Source organism: Panulirus ornatus, chromosome 56 (assembly GCF_036320965.1).
Source record: "Panulirus ornatus isolate Po-2019 chromosome 56, ASM3632096v1, whole genome shotgun sequence".
Classification (NCBI taxonomy): Eukaryota; Metazoa; Arthropoda; class Malacostraca; order Decapoda; family Palinuridae; genus Panulirus; species Panulirus ornatus.
This window is the reverse complement of record NC_092279.1, coordinates 27,371,553-27,390,251: the sequence shown is the minus strand read 5'-3', so window position 1 is coordinate 27,390,251 and position 18,699 is coordinate 27,371,553. Positions and strand designations below refer to the sequence as shown.

Below are 18,699 nucleotides of genomic sequence, written 5' to 3'. Positions count from 1 at the left end.
GTGAAGTGTTTTAGATATCTGGGAGTGGATCTGGCAGCGGATGGAACCATGGAAGCGGAAGTGGATCATAGGGTGGGGGAGGGGGTGAAAATTCTGGGAGCCTTGAAAAATGTGTGGAAGTCGAGAACATTATCTCGGAAAGCAAAAATGGGTATGTTTGAAGGAATAGTGGTTCCAACAATGTTGTATGGTTGCGAGGCGTGGACTATGGATAGAGTTGTGCGCAGGAGGATGGATGTGCTGGAAATGAGATGTTTAAGGACAATGTGTGGTGTGAGGTGGTTTGATCGAGTAAGTAACGTAAGGGTAAGAGAGATGTGTGGAAATAAAAAGAGCGTGGTTGAGAGAGCAGAAGAGGGTGTTTTCAAATGGTTTGGTCACATGGAGAGAATGAGTGAGGAAAGATTGACCAAGAGGATATACATGTCGGAGGTGGAGGGAACGAGGAGAAGAGGGAGACCAAATTGGAGGTGGAAAGATGGAGTGAAAAAGATTTTGTGTGATCGGGGCCTGAACATGCAGGAGGGTGAAAGGAGGGCAAGGAATAGAGTGAATTGGAACGATGTGGTATACTGGGGTTGACGTGCTGACAGTGGATTGAATCAAGGCATGTGAAGCGTCTGGGGTAAACCATGGAAGGCTGTGTAGGTATGTATATTTGCGTGTGTGGACATATGTATATACATGTGTATGTGGGTGGGTTGGGCCATTTCTTTCGTCTGTTTCCTTGCGCTACCTCGCAAACACGGGAGACAGCGACAAAGCAAAAAAAAAAAAAGAAAAAAAAAGGAGTAGCAATACTCCTGAAACAGGAGTTGTGGGAGTATGTGATAGAATGCAAGAAAGTAAATTCTCGATTAATATGGGTAAAACTGAAAGTTGATGGAGAGAGGTGGGTGATTATTGGTGCATAAGCACCTGGGCATGAGAAGAAAGATCATGAGAGGCAAGTGTTTTGGGAGCAGCTAAATGAGTGTGTTAGCGGTTTTGATGCACGAGACCGGGTTATAGTGATGGGTGATTTGAATGCAAAGGTGAGTAATGTGGCAGTTGAGGGAATAATTGGTATGCATGGGGTGTTCAGTGTTGTAAATGGAAATGGTGAAGAGCTTGTAGATTTATGTGCTGAAAAAGGACTGATGATTGGGAATACCTGGTTTAAAAAGCGAGATATACATAAGTATACTTATGTAAGTAGGAGAGATGGCCAGAGAGCGTTATTGGATTACGTGTTAATTGACAGGCGCGCGAAAGAGAGACTTTTGGATGTTAATGTGCTGAGAGGTGCAAATGGAGGGATGTCTGATCATTATCTTGTGGAGGCTAAGGTGAAGATTAGTATGGGTTTTCAGAAAAGAGGAGTGAATGTTGGGGTGAAGAAGGTGGTGAGAGTAAGTGAGCTTGGGAAGGAGACCTGTGTGGGGAAGTACCAGGAGAGACTGTGTACAGAATGGAAAAAGGTGACAACAATGGAAGTAAGGGGAGTGGGGGAGGAATGGGATGTATTTAGGGAATCAGTGATGGATTGCGCAAAAGATGCTTGTGGCATGAGAAGAGTGGGAGGTGGGCTGTTTAGAAAGGGTAGTGAGTGGTGGGATGAAGAAGTAAGAGTATTAGTGAAAGAGAAGAGAGAGGCATTTGGACGATTTTTGCAGGGAAAAAATGCAATTGAGTGGGAGAAGTATAAAAGAAAGAGACAGGAGGTCAAGAGAAAGGTGCAAGAGGTGAAAAAAAGGGCAAATGAGAGTTGGGGTGAGAGACTATCAGTAAATTTTAGGGAGAATAAAAAGATGTTCTGGAAGGAGGTAAATAGGGTGCGTAAGACAAGGGAGCAAATGGGAACTTCAGTGAAGGGCGCAAATGGGGAGGTGATAACAAGTAGCGGTGATGTGAGAAGGAGATGGAATGAGTATTTTGAAGGTTTGTTGAATGTGTCTGATGACAGAGTGGCAGATATAGGGTGTTTTGGTCGAGGTGGTGTGCAAAGTGAGAGGGTTAGGGAAAATGATTTGGTAAACAGAGAAGAGGTAGTAAAAGCTTTGCGGAAGATGAAAGCCGGCAAGGCAGCAGGTTTGGATGGTATTGCAGTGGAATTTATTAAAAAAGGGGGTGACTGTATTGTTGACTGGTTGGTAAGGTTATTTAATGTATGTATGACTCATGGTGAGGTGCCTGAGGATTGGCGGAATGCGTGCATAGTGCCATTGTACAAAGGCAAAGGGGATAAGAGTGAGTGCTCAAATTACAGAGGTATAAGTTTGTTGAGTATTCCTGGTAAATTATATGGGAGGGTATTGATCGAGAGGGTGAAGGCATGTACAGAGCATCAGATTGGGGAAGAGCAGTGCGGTTTCAGAAGTGGTAGAGGATGTGTGGATCAGGTGTTTGCTTTGAAGAATGTATGTGAGAAATACTTAGAAAAGCAAATGGATTTGTATGTAGCATTTATGGATCTGGAGAAGGCATATGATAGAGTTGATAGAGATGCTCTGTGGAAGGTATTAAGAATATATGGTGTGGGAGGCAAGTTGTTAGAAGCAGTGAAAAGTTTTTATCGAGGATGTAAGGCATGTGTACGTGTAGGAAGAGAGGAAAGTGATTGGTTCTCAGTGAATGTAGGTTTGCGGCAGGGGTGTGTGATGTCTCCATGGTTGTTTAATTTGTTTATGGATGGGGTTGTAAGGGAGGTAAATGCAAGAGTCCTGGAAAGAGGGGCAAGTATGAAGTCTGTTGGGGATGAGAGAGCTTGGGAAGTGAGTCAGTTGTTGTTCGCTGATGATACAGCGCTGGTGGCTGATTCATGTGAGAAACTGCAGAAGTTGGTGACTGAGTTTGGTAAAGTGTGTGGAAGAAGAAAGTTGAGAGTAAATGTGAATAAGAGCAAGGTTATTAGGTACAGTAGAGGTGAGGGTCAAGTCAATTGGGAGGTGAGTTTGAATGGAGAAAAACTGGAGGAAGTGAAGTGTTTTAGATATCTGGGAGTGGATCTGTCAGCGGATGGAACCATGGAAGCGGAAGTGGATCATAGGGTGGGGGAGGGGGCGAAAATTTTGGGAGCCTTGAAAAATGTGTGGAAGTCGAGAACATTATCTCGGAAAGCGAAAATGGGTATGTTTGAGGGAATAGTGGTTCCAACAATGTTGTATGGTTGCGAGGCGTGGGCTATGGATAGAGGTGTGCGCAGGAGGATGGATGTGCTGGAAATGAGATGTTTGAGGACAATGTGTGGTGTGAGGTGGTTTGATCGAGTAAGTAACGTAAGGGTAAGAGAGATGTGTGGAAATAAAAAGAGCGTGGTTGAGAGAGCAGAAGAGGGTGTTTTGAAATGGTTTGGGCACATGGAGAGAATGAGTGAGGAGAGATTGACCAAGAGGATATATGTGTCGGAGGTGGAGGGAACGAGGAGAAGAGGGAGACCAAATTGGAGGTGGAAAGATGGAGTGAAAAAGATTTTGTGTGATCGGGGCCTGAACATGCAGGAGGGTGAAAGGAGGGCAAGGAATAGAGTGAATTGGAGTCATGTGGTATACAGGGGTTGACGTGCTGTCAGTGGATTGAATCAAGGCATGTGAAGCGTCTGGGGTAAACCATGGAAAGCTGTGTAGGTATGTATATTTGCGTGTGTGGACGTGTGTATGTACATGTGTATGGGGGGGGGGGAGGTTGGGCCATTTCTTTCGTCTGTTTCCTTGCGCTACCTCGCAAACGCGGGAGACAGCGACAAAGTATAAAAAAAAAAAAAAAAAAAAAAAAAAAAAAATATTTACATACTTACACACGTACATATTCATACTTGCTTGCCTCCATCCATTCCTATCGCTACATTGCCCCACAGGAAAACAGTATCGCTATCCACTGCTGCAGCGAGGCAGCGTTAGGGATAAAGACAAAAAGGTCCTATTCTTTCGCACTCAGTCTCTAGCTTTCATGTATAATGCAATAATTACGTTCCAAAAGTGGTAAGGAAAATTCAAATCAAATCCTTTCATCATACAAAGTAGATAGAGCAGATTAGGGTTTTTTGTTACTGACAAGACACTTTCAAGCATTATACCAGTGAAAAACAACAGTATGCAGTTACCACAATATATATGTATATATATATATATATATATATATATATATATATATATATATATATATATGGGTGTTTATGTACATAAATGTGTATATGAGTGGATGGACCATTCTTTGTTTCCTAATGCTACCTTGCAGAAGCAGGAAGCGGCAATTTTGTATTATAAATAGATAAAGATAATTATTGTGTATATCAGAAGGTGCCTGTAATGATGTAATGGAAGCAAGAAAGACTCAATTGACGATCAAAATCACCTTAATATATTCATGTATCTGCCAGCTTTACCTTGCTACCATTACCTAAGTTCTTCAGCTATGTAGTAGCTATTTAGATGGCTGCTGTAATCATACAGTTTTGTAATCAGGAGAAAGTACTCTATTTGCTGTCAGGAGAAATGATTTACATTTTTCTCTCCTTTGTGGTCAGCCCACAAGCAAATGAGGTACCCCTCTGGAGTATTGGGATATGGTGCCACCCAGGCTCATCCCACTGAATTATACCTCTCTCATAGTTCATGGGTTTGCATTGAACACATACAACTCATTTGCTGTTGACTTACCACTGAATGGTTATAGATCAGTAACCTTTTGAGTTTGTAACTATTTCATGTAAATGTATATTTAGTTTGATGTTATTACTAATTCTGTTTATCTCTGTTGAACTTTTAAAGATAATACTGGAAGTAATATGATTATGTTGTAGAGTTAAGTGTTTTAGTGCTTTGGTGAAGGAGCACTGGTTGGTATTAGTGTTCCATATGATATTCCTCACCCTGCTTCCTTTCCTTCCCACCGCTCTTAACTTTCTTACATAACCACTATGATGAATGGGAGAACCCTCAAGGAATATTTCATTAGAACACATATTGGAGGATTGTTTTCCTTGTTAGTTTGTGCTATTGTTGTAGAAGTTTGTGAGGTGGTTTAGGTTAAGCTTTTCATCCAAGCTTCTTTTTTCTTTCCTTTCAGTTTCCATGTTTATTGCCTGCTCATGTGTTTTTGGTTTTAGGTTGTCTTTGGGTCCAGTTTTAAGGTCTTTCAGTATAGTTAAGAACTAGAATGGTGTCCTGGTATTGTACTCATGTAATGGGACTTCTTCAACACTGGTTTCTGCCTCCCAGGGTAGGCATCAGTCATCCAAGCCTGTTTCTTCTGGGTTGTTCCATTGACCTTGGTTGGTGCTTGTTAGGCAAATAGCTTACAGGTTTTTGATATGGGGAGGAGTAGCTGTTATGTCATGGATGCTTTGTTTTCTCACTGAGTTAGTCTTAGGGGTGACTTGCATATGGAAATTTCACTCTCTATCCTTGGTCAGATGGGTTGATTCTTAGCCCATGATAAATGGCAATGCCATACCTCTACCCTTATACCATGAGGTTCTGGGGCACAGGATTTTGGAAAACTGAGTAATTTTTGGCATTGCAAAAGCAGTTCATTGAATAGATAGCTTTAACTGAGAGATTTTTTTTTAGCCTTTGATTATCTTGTACAGGTACACCACTGAATTTCCGGCAACTGATGGTTCGGCACCTGCTTTAGTCCGCTCAGAATTACGAGAGGGAACTTGAAATTACCGTAGCCACCTGACTGGTTTACTGGGCAGCCACAAATGGCATTGTGTGTAGGGCATGCTTATTTACATTCTTTACACTGCACTTGTTGGTGGTGATACTGCAATTCTGTGGGATTCTTAGCTTATTTTGCTTAAATTCAACCCTAGCTACAGCTTCTAAGACATACGAGAGTGTCAGTTGTGGTGTCAAACATAAACACCAATCCATATTGATCCAAGATGAAGTAGTGCTGTTGAAAAAATAGACTGTGGTGTTTCGATGCGTAAGCTGTGTAACATCTACAGTATTGGTTCATCAGCTGTATATGGTATAAAGAAGCAAAGGGAGAAATTATTGAAATTCTTTGCTGACAGCAATTCCAAGAAGCAAATGACGAGTAGAAAAACTGTGAAAGATGGTAAGAGTACTGAGCACGATCAAGTGATGAAGGAATGGTTTCGACAGCATCAGAGTGATGGAGTGGACTTGTCAGGTAGCATGATCATGGACCAGGCTAAATTGTTCCATAAAGAACTTAAATTACAACATGAGCATGTAGTGAAGGATGACTTCAAAGATTCAAGAAGCATCGTGGAATTTCCTTGAATAAAGTGTGTGGAGAAAAGCGGTCTACAAACTATGAAGGAGCTGTTGAGTATGTGGATGAATGTGCAAAACTCACTGATGAGCACCTCAGTCCTGAACAGGTGTATAATGCAGATGAAACTGCATTGTTCTGGCGATGCACACCTAGGAAAACACTAACAACAGAAGATGAAGAAGACCCCACTGGATTCAAACAATCTAAGGACAGACTTACCATCTTAGGGTGCTCAGACATTTGATTTTTGTTTAGTTTAAATTCCTAGCAGTCCATGGTATACTTTACACACATGGGAGATGTATAATTAGTGGGTTAGAGGTGTGTTGATGAATTATTACTACGTGACCACAGTTGGTCCAGCAAAATGGTTAATCTGGCAAGACTTTGGAGCTAAGAGTGCCGGAAAATCGGTAGTGTACCAGTACATCCCTTGTAATCATCCTCAATGCATAACTGAGGTCTTCTTGATTTCCTTTATCAGAGTGGATAGAATTTGTGTTTGGAAGTTAGTTTTAGCAATAAAGACTAGCCAATTCCTTGCGTAGTTTTTCTATCCCACTTTGCAGATGGTATGTTTTGTTCTTTTTCATTCACTTACAGGATTACATTTTTTTTTTTTTCTGCTGTCTCCCACGTTTGCGAGGTAGCGCAAGGAAACAGACGAAAGAAATGGCCCAACCCACCCCCATACACATGTATATACATACGTCCACACACGCAAATATACATACCTACACAGCTTTCCATGGTTTACCCCAGATGCTTCACATGCCTTGATTCAATCCGCTGACAGCACGTCAACCCCAGTATACCACATCGCTCCAATTCACTCTATTCCTTGCCCTCCTTTCACCCTCCTGCATGTTCAGGCCCCGATCACACAAAATCTTTTTCACTCCATCTTTCCACCTCCAATTTGGTCTCCCTCTTCTCCTCGTTCCCTCCACCTCCGACACATATATCCTCTTGGTCAATCTTTCCTCACTCATTCTCTCCATGTGCCCAAACCATTTCAAAACACCCTCTTCTGCTCTCTCAACCACGCTCTTTTTATTTCCACACATCTCTCTTACCCTTACGCTACTTACTCGATCAAACCACCTCACACCACACATTGTCCTCAAACATCTCATTTCCAGCACATCCATCCTCCTGCACACAACTCTATCCATAGCCCACGCCTCGCAACCATACAACATTGTTGGAACCACTATTCCTTCAAAAATACCCATTTTTGCTTTCCGAGATAATGTTCTCGACTTCCACACATTCTTCAAGGCTCCCTGAATTTTCGCCCCCTCCCCCACCCTATGATCCACTTCCGCTTCCATGGTTCCATCCGCTGCCAGATCCACTCCCAAATATCTAAAACACTTCACTTCCTCCAGTTTTTCTCCATTCAAACTCACCTCCCAGTTGACTTGACCCTCAACCCTACTGTACCTAATAACCTTGCTCTTATTCACATTTACTCTTAACTTTCTTCTTTCACACACTTTACCAAACTCAGTCACCAGCTTCTGCAGTTTCTCACATGAGTCAGCCACCAGCGCTGTATCATCAGCGAACAACAACTGACTCACTTCCCAAGCTCTCTCATCCCCAACAGACTTCATACTTGCCCCTCTTTCCAAAACTCTTGCATTCACCTCCCTAACAACCCCATCCATAAACAAATTAAACAACCATGGAGACATCACACACCCCTGCCGCAAACCTACATTCACTGAGAACCAATCACTTTCCTCTCTTCCTACACGTACACATGCCTTACATCCTCGATAAAAACTTTTCACTGCTTCTAACAACTTTCCTCCCACACCATATATTCTTAATACCTTCCACAGAGCATCTCTATCAACTCTATCATATGCCTTCTCCAGATCCATAAATGCTACATACAAATCCATTTGCTTTTCTAAGTATTTCTCACATACATTCTTCAAACACCTGATCCACACATCCTCTACCACTTCTGAAACCACACTGCTCTTCCCCAATCTGATGCTCTGTACATGTCTTCACCCTCTCAATCAATACCCTCCCATATAATTTACCAGGAATACTCAACAAACTTATACCTCTGTAATTTGAGCATTCACTCTTATCCCCTTTGCCTTTGTACAATGGCACTATGCAAGCATTCCGCCAATCCTCAGGCACCTCACCATGAATCATACATACATTAAATAACCTTACCAACCAGTCAACAATACAGTCGCCCCCTTTTTTAATCAATTCCACTGAAATACCATCCAAACCTGCTGCCTTGCCGGCTTTCATCTTCCACAAAGCTTTTACTACCTCTTCTCTGTTTACCAAATCATTTTCCCTAACCCTCTCACTTTGCACACCACCTCGACCAAAACACCCTATATCTGCCACTCTATCATCAAACACATTCAACAAACCTTCAAAATACTCACTCCATCTCCTTCTCACATCACCACTACTTGTTATCACCTCCCCATTTGCACCCTTCACTGAAGTTCCTATTTGCTCCCTTGTCTTACGCACTTTATTTACCTCCTTCCAGAACATCTTTTTATTCTCCCTAAAGCATGTTTTAAAGCATGTTAATCCCCATTGCCTTTGTCTTAGGTTCAAGCCATAATCTTATTATCCCTTTGAAACATATGACAGAAACCGAACACAAGTTGTTCAGGCCCATCTAGTGCTGTTCTAGTGCCTTGTGTCATTAGGAATTCTTTGTTCCATTCATTCACCTTTCAAGAAAAACTTTTCTACATTTAAACCTCTCTCTGCCAGAGGCAGAATCACTTCTTTAGGACAATCCTCTTGGGACCGTTGGTCTTTGCCTTTGGAGATCATCTCACAAACATCTCACAATACCTCTTGGCCAGTCAGGGGTCCTTTTCTGTACTGATACTTTGTGAGTTTTGGAAGTTTGATATGGGTTTTTCTAAAGTTAGGAAGTCTTGAGTTGAAGTGAAAATCTAAACCACCCCTGTCCAGAGTAGCATCCAAACAACCCTTTACTCTAACCTACAGTAATGCATGGTAGAGATGTTAAGCAGAGAGATCATGGAGTACTTGGTCAAGATGTTCATTAAAAATGTTTTAGAACCTGCAGTTGGGACAGTTTCTATCAATGCTTCTTGTAGTAAAAAAAAGTCAGACAGGAAAAGAATTATTTTAAGTTTGTCTCTGAGTAAGTTGAAAAGAACTACTTTACAAAATGCCAACAAGTCTTTACACTTAAATTACCGGACAGACAGTCTAGATTTAACGAATGCCTTTTGGCACATTTCCAACACATTTCAGAATGAAGAGGTTTTGTCATGTAAGACTGTGACATGGTTATGGCTGTCTAAGGTGATATCTTCCAGTTTATGCACAGCCTCATGAATTTTTTCCAGGGTAAAATTGGCCCTTCTTCCACAACATACATCCCCTTAGTGATAATTTCGGCTTTTCCCCACAATATTCAGGTGATGACACCTTCCTAAGAGGATTGCATCAAAGAAGGACTTTAAGTCATAATGACATTTTAGTCAACCAGCTTTATCATAATCCAGGACAAATTTCCATTTAGTTCCTAGTGAAATCTTTACATGGTTTAGAGTGGAATACTCAGACGGGGTTTCTTTGTGTCCTTGAGGACAAAGCTCATCATTATACAGAGGCTGCAACTATCTCACAGTTCCAGACTTCAGTGTCACAACATCATCTGGAGAGCATTATGGAAAAGTTCAGTTCTGCAGCACTGTGCAAAAATATTGTAAGGATACAGACTAAAACTTTTTCTTCAGGAAAACTCTTTCCTTCCCACAACCAACAGAAACCTCCCAAGAGCCCTCCCGATGGAGATTCCCCAAGTCCTTTGTGCAGTAGACCAACATAAGGAATCTCCAAAAGGCCACATCATGGAGGAGCCCTCTGATTTCACTAAAGGTTTGACTGATGCATCAAACCAGGGTTGGGGTTTTCATTCATCAGAGAGTCAGGTAGCTGCAGACTCTATGGTAGAAATTGAGGAATCTTAGCATATCAGTTAAGCAAGGAAGGTTAATGGGGCTACAGCCCCAGTTCCACCAGAGAACATAAGCCCACCAAGACATAAAGGTTCACAGAACCACATGGACCCATCAAAGAACATAGTGTCAGTAACCAACATCAGCCCAGCAAAGAAAATTGGCCCACTAAACAACAAAGCCCCACTCAAGTACATGAATGCACCACTTCTGGTACATATATAGCAGTATCATCATCTGATTGAAGAAGCAAGTTAATTGTACGCACCAACAGTTACTTCTTCTTTGGTGCTACATGCAGAATCTTGCTGCAGTTGCTTGGTGAATGTTTGATATCTCAGTCTCATTTTCATACACAGGATCATAATCATATGTGTAATGTAAAGAGCATGAACAAATTTGGATCAGTCAGCCCCAGGCCTATCAGGCAATTAATCTGCCTCAGATATCAACAAAAGGAGCTGCTGTCTCCATGTTTCTTCATTTCACAGATGATATTGAAACCTGGTTGTGGGATTTCATTCCCGGTGGACAACGCTGTGGCTGTCTAATGTGTGACAAACAGAATCTTTGACTAAAAAAATCTTTGACTGGCAATGTTCAAAAATCTATTTATCCAAGCCTCATATCTTAGAGAAGTTTGCAGTATTTGGGCAGATGCCCTCTCAGGAATGAAAATGGAAATGTCTGTAGGGAGAGAGGCCTTGAAGTTGATCTTTTCCACAGGAGTAACACCTCAGGTGGACCTGTTCACCATAGCCAATCCAATACTCTTGAGTTATGTTTTTACCAGTTTTAGGCATGAAAGCATTGGCATTATATGCACTGTCCTGAGATTGGAATCTATGGAACCAGATTTTTATTTTCACCCCAGTTTATCTAGGTGCATTTCTTTTAAAACTAACTGCTTGTCAGGGTTAAGTGACAGTGAAGAACACTTATCAGATGACCTTTTACTTAACTTTAACTGACTCAAAGACAGTATCAGTCTGCATAGAAGTGCTTTCAGACCTTATTGAAAGATGCTAATTACATGAAAGCTCTAGGGACCATGTCTAGATTTTTTCTAGCCTGTTTTATGACAAGTACATGGCTAGTGATATGATTGCATCTTAAAAGAGTGCTTATCAAGAACCCCTTTCTGTGGGTTTTGGGGTGAATTTATCAGGCCTTTTCTGGGATAAACTCCGCAATTTCTTTTTCAGGAAACCAGTTACCTCCTTTTCAGCGTAAGTGAGAACTTGCCAGAGTTTTAGACCTATCTAATCCAATGGCTTTTTCTGTTAATGTAGCTCCACAATATCACCTTATGAAAACTTCGTTTTAGCCTTTGGCTCTGGAAGGAGATATAGGGAATTATGTGCTATGTCCAGACACAAGAATCTTCTTGTTTTTTGTAATGAGCTTTTACAGCTCAAAATCAATACAGACCCTAGTTTTTAGCATTTACATGAAACTGTTATATTTAGAAATACTTCCATTATCATCCAGTCTTGAAAATATTTTTCAAGAAACCTAAATTCCCTGTGCTCATTTAAATTTCTAAGGCTTCTGGATGTCTTGCAAGTTTACAAAGAAAATCACTTGCTTTTGTATCCTGGATCCTAGGAATCCCTCTCAGTGAGAAATATATGTTCATGGGTCAAAAAACTTGTCATCCTGACTTACATTGACCTATAAGCTAATACACTTGCTCTAAGAAAGTGGCCTCTTCTTGGACCTTCCTCAGGAATTTTTTGTAAGAGAAAATGAGTGAATGGGAACTTTTGCATTCATCCTCCTCCTTCATTAAATGGTACCATAGTTTTGAGAGTGGATCTTAGGGTTCTTCCTACCAGAATATCTGTTTCTAGCTCTCTGCCAAGACAGCATTGAATGTAATTAAATCATTGATGAAGCCTTTAGCTTATAGAAAAGCCCATTTTTTCACCCTCCTGTTTTAAGTGAGCATCCTTTCATTTGCAGTAGGAACTTTCCCTACCAGATTGTCTATTTCAAGCTCTCTGCTGAGTCACTAATAAAGATAATATTATTGCTGTAGTTTATAATTGCATGGAAAGTCCTCTTTCTGAACCCCTCCCCTCCCCTCCCCCCTCCTTCAAGTGTGTATACTTTCATTTGCTTACAGACTGAGTGCTGAGAAGAGAAATTTAGGTTTTTAGTTTAAAAAAACCTCTCTCTGAGGCAACGTGTGTGAGCAATTACCTCTCTTTTCCTTACTGTCTCTGAGGCAGTGTGTGTGAGCAATTACTTTTTTTTTCCTTACCCTACCCAGCCATCCCCTCCTTTGTTTAAAACCCTTTTCTCTGAGCATTTTCACATCTGCTGTGGGATTGGCATTGCATCCCATAATAAAGTTTGAGGGGGGGTATGATCTAGTAATAGTAACCTGGGTGGCATCACCTCATGGTGGTTGCTGCATGGCTGAGGTAGGCTGAATTGTGTGAGCTGAGCATATAGCCTTAGCTAACAGTAGTTTGATCTGGAAAGGATGAGTTATAACCAAGCTTTCCTCACCATTATCTGGAGATCTAAAGTGAACCAGACTTTGATATTCCATAAGGATTATCTTGTTTGCTCTCAAACACTGCCTCAAAGAGAAAAGATTTTTAAAACTAAATTTCAATTTTTTATCTTTGTAAATCCCCAGCACATGAAGGGGGTGGCATTTCTAATGTATGCCACACTGAAAAGTATATATGTGCTATTTCTCATCTCCCCCCTATCTTTTTGTCTCGAGTAATATAATATTGATTTGTGCCTTTTTTTCCCCTCTCTTTTTGTCTTTAGTAATATAAAATCAATTTTATAGATTTATCTGCCAATTTAGTATCATTGACTTGATTCTCATTTCCACTGGATGGATCAGTTGTGTAAAGGCTTGCTTACACCTTCAATTCATCTAATGAAAATCATTTTATGTGAAAGTTAACCTCTGTGTTGGTGATATTGTGTGAGCAAATCTCTCAGTTTCTTGAAAATCTTCTTGAATAGGCAAATTTTTAATGAATGAGTTCTGTAGAATAGTAGGTGGTACTTTTTGTGTGTCTATGTCTTCAGAGTAATAAAGAAAAGGTAAGAACTATTAATATTTTTAAGAATGTATAATTTCACATGTTATATTTGTCTCATTTCCAAGAAATGATTAATGAATTTTTTATTTATTTAAACTTGCAGATGCAGAGATTTTAGAAACTGTGGATGCAGATGTAATGTGGCAGTACCTTCTCTATCAACATGATCTGAAGAACTTGAAAAGGTGGATATTTAAGGAATTTCATGGTCAAGAGATAGACCTGAATGATTCTGAATTTATACAGAGTGAAGAGCTTATTTGGGTAGATCCCAAATTTAGGTCACCCAGAGGCCTGCAAGTGGGATCATTCATTTCAGAGAAACATAGTATTGACAGAAATGAGAAAAAAGAAAACACATTAGAGTCGAAGTTTGCCGGACTCAGCTTGCTGAGTGGACCACTATATCCAAGTGATGTGGAATCTTCTGTTCAGTCCTATGACTCTCTAGATTCTTCCTCTCAAATGCTTGATGATGATTCTTGGAGTGTGCAGAGTTTTGAGGCTTATGACTGCAGGGACAGTCTCTGGTCTGGCGAACTGTTCAAGCCAATTACCCAGTATATGATAGATCTCATTGTAATTGCTAAAGAACCATTTGTTGAATTACTTTTGAATATTTTGGCCAGAAGTGGAGTCTTCATGACAAGTGAAAAAAAAAAAGCTGAGCTACTAATGAAAAGGCTGCTTGTGTCTGGTGCCCTTGAACTAATTGCTGATTTCAATGGAAACCATACTTGCCAAGTCTCAGGTAGTTACATACACACAGTAATCATGGAATTCTTTGGGGCTCATGATCTTGTGCTACCAGCATATGATTATGTCAAGAATTTCTCTTCAGATGCCTTTGAGGGCAAAGCATTAGAGAATATGGGATTGCCATCTTGGGTTAGTATGATTGTCCCATTCACGAAGCTCCTGAAAACAAAAGGCGAGGAAGCCTTATACGATTTGAGTTTGAAAAATCTTGCAGTTCTTAGTGAAACATGTCAAAATCCTTCAGAGCTGCAGTTCCCAGTTTTTCTAACAATGCTTTTTGCTCCAACCAAGAAATTACAAGATTTCTTTGAGTATGATGTAAATAATGAACCAGATGTTGAAGATCAGGAGATGTACTCCTTGTGGTCTATCCTTGCCAAACATAATATGTCTCCAAAACAAGTGGCAGATGGAGTTGTAATGAAGTTGCCTTACCTCCAAAAGATGTTTCCCAAATCAGAAAGTAACACATCACTGGATGTTACGATGTATGATCTCCTGTCAGGCACTATTTCTTTTGACATGAGCCGAATTTTTACATTTCAAAAGAAGAACAGGTATGTTATATCATTTTTTGTTTTATTTTGTATCACTGTAGAGCATGATGAGCCAAGTATTATAGAACATTTGGTCTTTTTTTCAGTAGAGATAAACTACCCAGGAGAGCAAATTACGGTCGAGCTAATGAAGGAACTAGGAGAATGGGGATGGGTGAGAGTGTAGCTGTGGGAGGTGGGTTGGTGCTGGGGGGATCTGAGTGTGAAAGGGATCTGAGGAACAAGGTATCCAGTTTGACCACTATAAGGGTAGCAGTAGAGGATAGATGGGACATTGGCAGTAGGGATTCTTAGGGAGTAATAGTGACCTCACATGCAGAGGAAGTAGCACAGAAAGGTCAAGTAAGGTTAGTTGTGAACAACTCAGGCAGTATAAGTAGCGGGTTAGCACAGCTACAAGTCAACTCTCAGGTAACTTTTATGACCATGGTTGGTAGGGTCCAGTGTGTGTAGGGAGGGTCAGAGTAAGGTGGTGAACCCAAAACAGATGGAGAACTGTCTCTCTCCCACTACTGCACATGCAAGACATTATCAGTGATAATACAGATATGCATACAGACAGTAAAAAAAAGGCAATTTCAGTCTAGGATTCATCTCCAAGAAACATAAGTTTAATATATATGAATGCCCAGAGCATCATTATGAAACGTGATGAACTAATATCCTATGCAGTTACTGAAAAACCGAACATTATTGCAATCTCAGAAACTTGGGTAAACTCTGAGAATAAACACTTAATCGCAGAGATAGCAGTACCTGGATACAAACTATTTATGAAAGATTGCTTATACAGTGTAGGTGGTGGAGTTTTGATCTACATTAATAACAGTCTAAGTGTTATTGAGATAAGCAAAGTAGACACACACACACACTTATATATTTATTTATTTATTATACTTTGTCGCTGTCTCCCGCATTAGCGAGGTAGCACAAGGAAACAGACGAAAGAATGGCCCAACCCACCCACATACACATGTATATACATACACGTCCACACACGCACATATGTATACCTATACATCTCAACGTATACATATATATACACACAGACATACATATATACACATATACATATACATACATATATACACATATACATATATCCCTGGGGATAGGGGAGAAAGAATACTTCCCACGCATTCCTCATGTGTCGTAGAAGGTGACTAAAGGGGATGGGAGCGGGGGGCCAGAAACCCTCCCCCCCTTGTATTTTAACTTTCTAAAAGGGGAAACAGAAGAAGGAGTCACGCTGGGAGTGCTCCTCCTCCTCGAAGGCTCAGATTGGGGTGTCTAAATGTGTGTGGATGTAACCAAGATGAGAAAAAAAGGAGAGATAGGTAGTATGTTTGTGGAAAGGAACCTGGATGTTTTGGCTCTGAGTGAAACGAAGCTCAAGGGTAAAGGGTAAGAGTGGTTTGGGAATGTTTTCGGAGTAAAGTCAGGGGTTAGTGAGAGGACAAGAGCAAGGGAAGGAGTAGCACTACTCCTGAAACAGGAGTTGCGAGAGTATGTGATAGAGTGTAAGAAAGTAAATTCTAGATTGATATGGGTAAAACTGAAAGTTGATGGAGAGAGATGGGTGATTAATGGTGCATGTGCACCTGGGCACGAGAAGAAAGATCATGAGAGGCAAGTGTTTTGGGAGCAGCTGAATGAGTGTGTTAGTGGTTTTGATGCACAAGACCGGGTTATAGTGATGGGTGATTTGAATGCAGTTGAGGGAATAATTGGTATAATTGGGGTGTTCAGTGTTGTAAATGTAAATGGTGAAGAGCTTGTAGATTTATGTGCTGAAAAAGGACTGATGATTGGGAATACCTGGTTTAAAAAGCGAGATATACATAAGTATACGTATGTAAGTAGGAGAGATGGCCAGAGAGTGTTATTGGATTACGTGTTAATTGATAGGCGCGTAAAAGAGAGATTTTTGGATGTTAATGTGCTGAGAGGTGCAACTGGAGGGATGTCTGATCATTATCTTGTGGAGGCGAAGGTGAAGATTTGTAGGTGTTTTCAGAAAAGAAGAGAGAATGTTGGGGTGAAGAGAGTGGTGAGAGTAAGTGAGCTTGGGAAGGAGACTTGTGTTAGGAAGTACCTGGAGAGACTGAGTAGAGAATGGAAAAAGGTGAGACCAATGGAAGTAAGGGGAGTGGGGGAGGAATGGGATGTATTTAGGGAAGCAGTGATGGCTTGCACAAAAGATGCTTGTGGCATGAGAAGCGTGGGAGGTGGGTTGAGTAGAAAGGGTAGTGAGTGGTGGGATGAAGAAGTAAGATTATTAGTGAAAGAGAAGAGAGAGGCATTTGGATGATTTTTGCAGGGAAAAAAATGCAAATGAGTGGGAGATGTATAAAAGAAAGAGGCAGGAGGTCAAGAGAAAGGTGCAAGAGGTGAAAAAGAGAGCAAATGAGAGTTGGGGTGAGAGAGTATCATTAGATTTTGGGGAAAATAAAAAGATGTTTTGGAAGGAGGTAAATAAAGTGTGTAAGACAAGGGAGCAAATGGGAACTTAAGTGAAGGGGGCTAATGGGGAGGTGAAAACTAGTAGTGGTGATGTGAGAAGGAGATGGAGTGAGTATTTTGAAGGTTTGTTGAATGTGTTTGATGATAGAGTGGCAGATATAGGGTGTTTTGGTCGAGGTGCTGTGCAAAGTGAGAGGGCTTGGGAAGATGATTTGGTAAACAGAGAAGAGGTAATAAAAGCATTGTGGAAGATGAAAGCTGGCACAGCAGCTGGTTTGGATGGTATTGCAGTGGAATTTATTAAAAAAGAGGGTGACTGTATTGTTGACTGGTTGGTAAGGTTATTTAATGTATGTATGATTCATGGTGAGGTGCCTGAGGATTGGCGGAATGCTTGCATAGTGCCATTGTACAAAGGCAAAGGGGATAAGAGTGAATGCTCAAATTACAGAGGTATAAGTTTATTGAGTATTCCTGGTAAATTATATGGGAGGGTATTTATTGAGAGGGTGAAGGCATGTACAGAGCATCAGATTGGGGAAGAGCAGTGTGGTTTCAGAAGTGGTAGAGGATGTGTGAATCAGGTGTTTGCTTTGAAGAATGTATATGAGAAATACTTAGAAAAGCAAATGGATTTGTATGTAGCATTTATGGATCTGGAGAAGGCATATGATAGAGTTGATAGAGATGCTCTGTGGAAGGTATTAAGAGTATACGGTGTGGGAGGCAAGTTGTTAGAAGCAGTGAAAAGTTTTTATCGAGGATGTAAGGCAAACTTATACCTCTGTAATTTGAGCACTCACTTTTATCCCCTTTGTCTTTGTACAATAGCACTATGCAAGCATTCCGCCAATCCTCAGGCACCTCACCATGAATCATACATACATTAAGTAATCTTACCAACCAGTCAACAATACAGTCACCCCCTTTTTTAATAAATTCCACTGCAATACCATCCAAACCCGCTTCCTTGCCGGCTTTCATCTTCTGCAAAGCTTTTACTACCTCTTCTCTGTTTACCAAATCATTTTCCCTAAACCTCTCACTTTGCACACCACCTCGACCAAAACACCCTATATCTGCCACTCTATGATCAACCACATTCAACAAACCTTCAAAATACTCACTCCATATCCTTCTCACATCACCGCTACTTGTTATCACCTCCCCATTAGCCCCCTTCACTGAAGTTCCCATTTGTTCCCTTGTCTTTTGCACTTTATGTACCTCCCTGCAAAACATCTTTTTTTTTTTTTTTTTTTTTTTTTTTTTTTTTTTGCTTCGTCGCTGTCTCCCGCGTTTGCGAGGTAGTGCAAGGAAACAGACGAAAGAAATGGCCCAACCCACCCCCATACACATGTATATACATATGTCCACACACGCAAATATACATACCTACACAGCTTTCCATGGTTTACCCCAGACGCTTCACATGCCTTGATTCAATCCACTGACAGCACGTCAACCCCGGTATACCACATCGCTCCAATTCACTCTATTCCTTGCCCTCCTTTCACCCTCCTGCATGTTCAGGCCCCGATCACACAAAATCTTTTTCACTCCATCTTTCCACCTCCAATTTGGTCTCCCTCTTCTCCTCGTTCCCTCCACCTCCGA

At 40.9% G+C, this 18,699-nt stretch overlaps 1 protein-coding gene across 1 annotated transcript in view; it reads left to right on the top strand.

The window, feature by feature from the left end:
• Positions 1–18,699, top strand: part of LOC139766039 (spatacsin) — a 526,943-nt gene that overhangs the window by 198,696 nt on the left and 309,548 nt on the right. Inside the window, exon 14 of the mRNA XM_071694164.1 lies at positions 13,407–14,619. Within this exon, the coding sequence (XP_071550265.1) occupies positions 13,407–14,619 (1,213 nt within the window). The remainder of the gene's footprint in view (positions 1–13,406; positions 14,620–18,699) is intronic.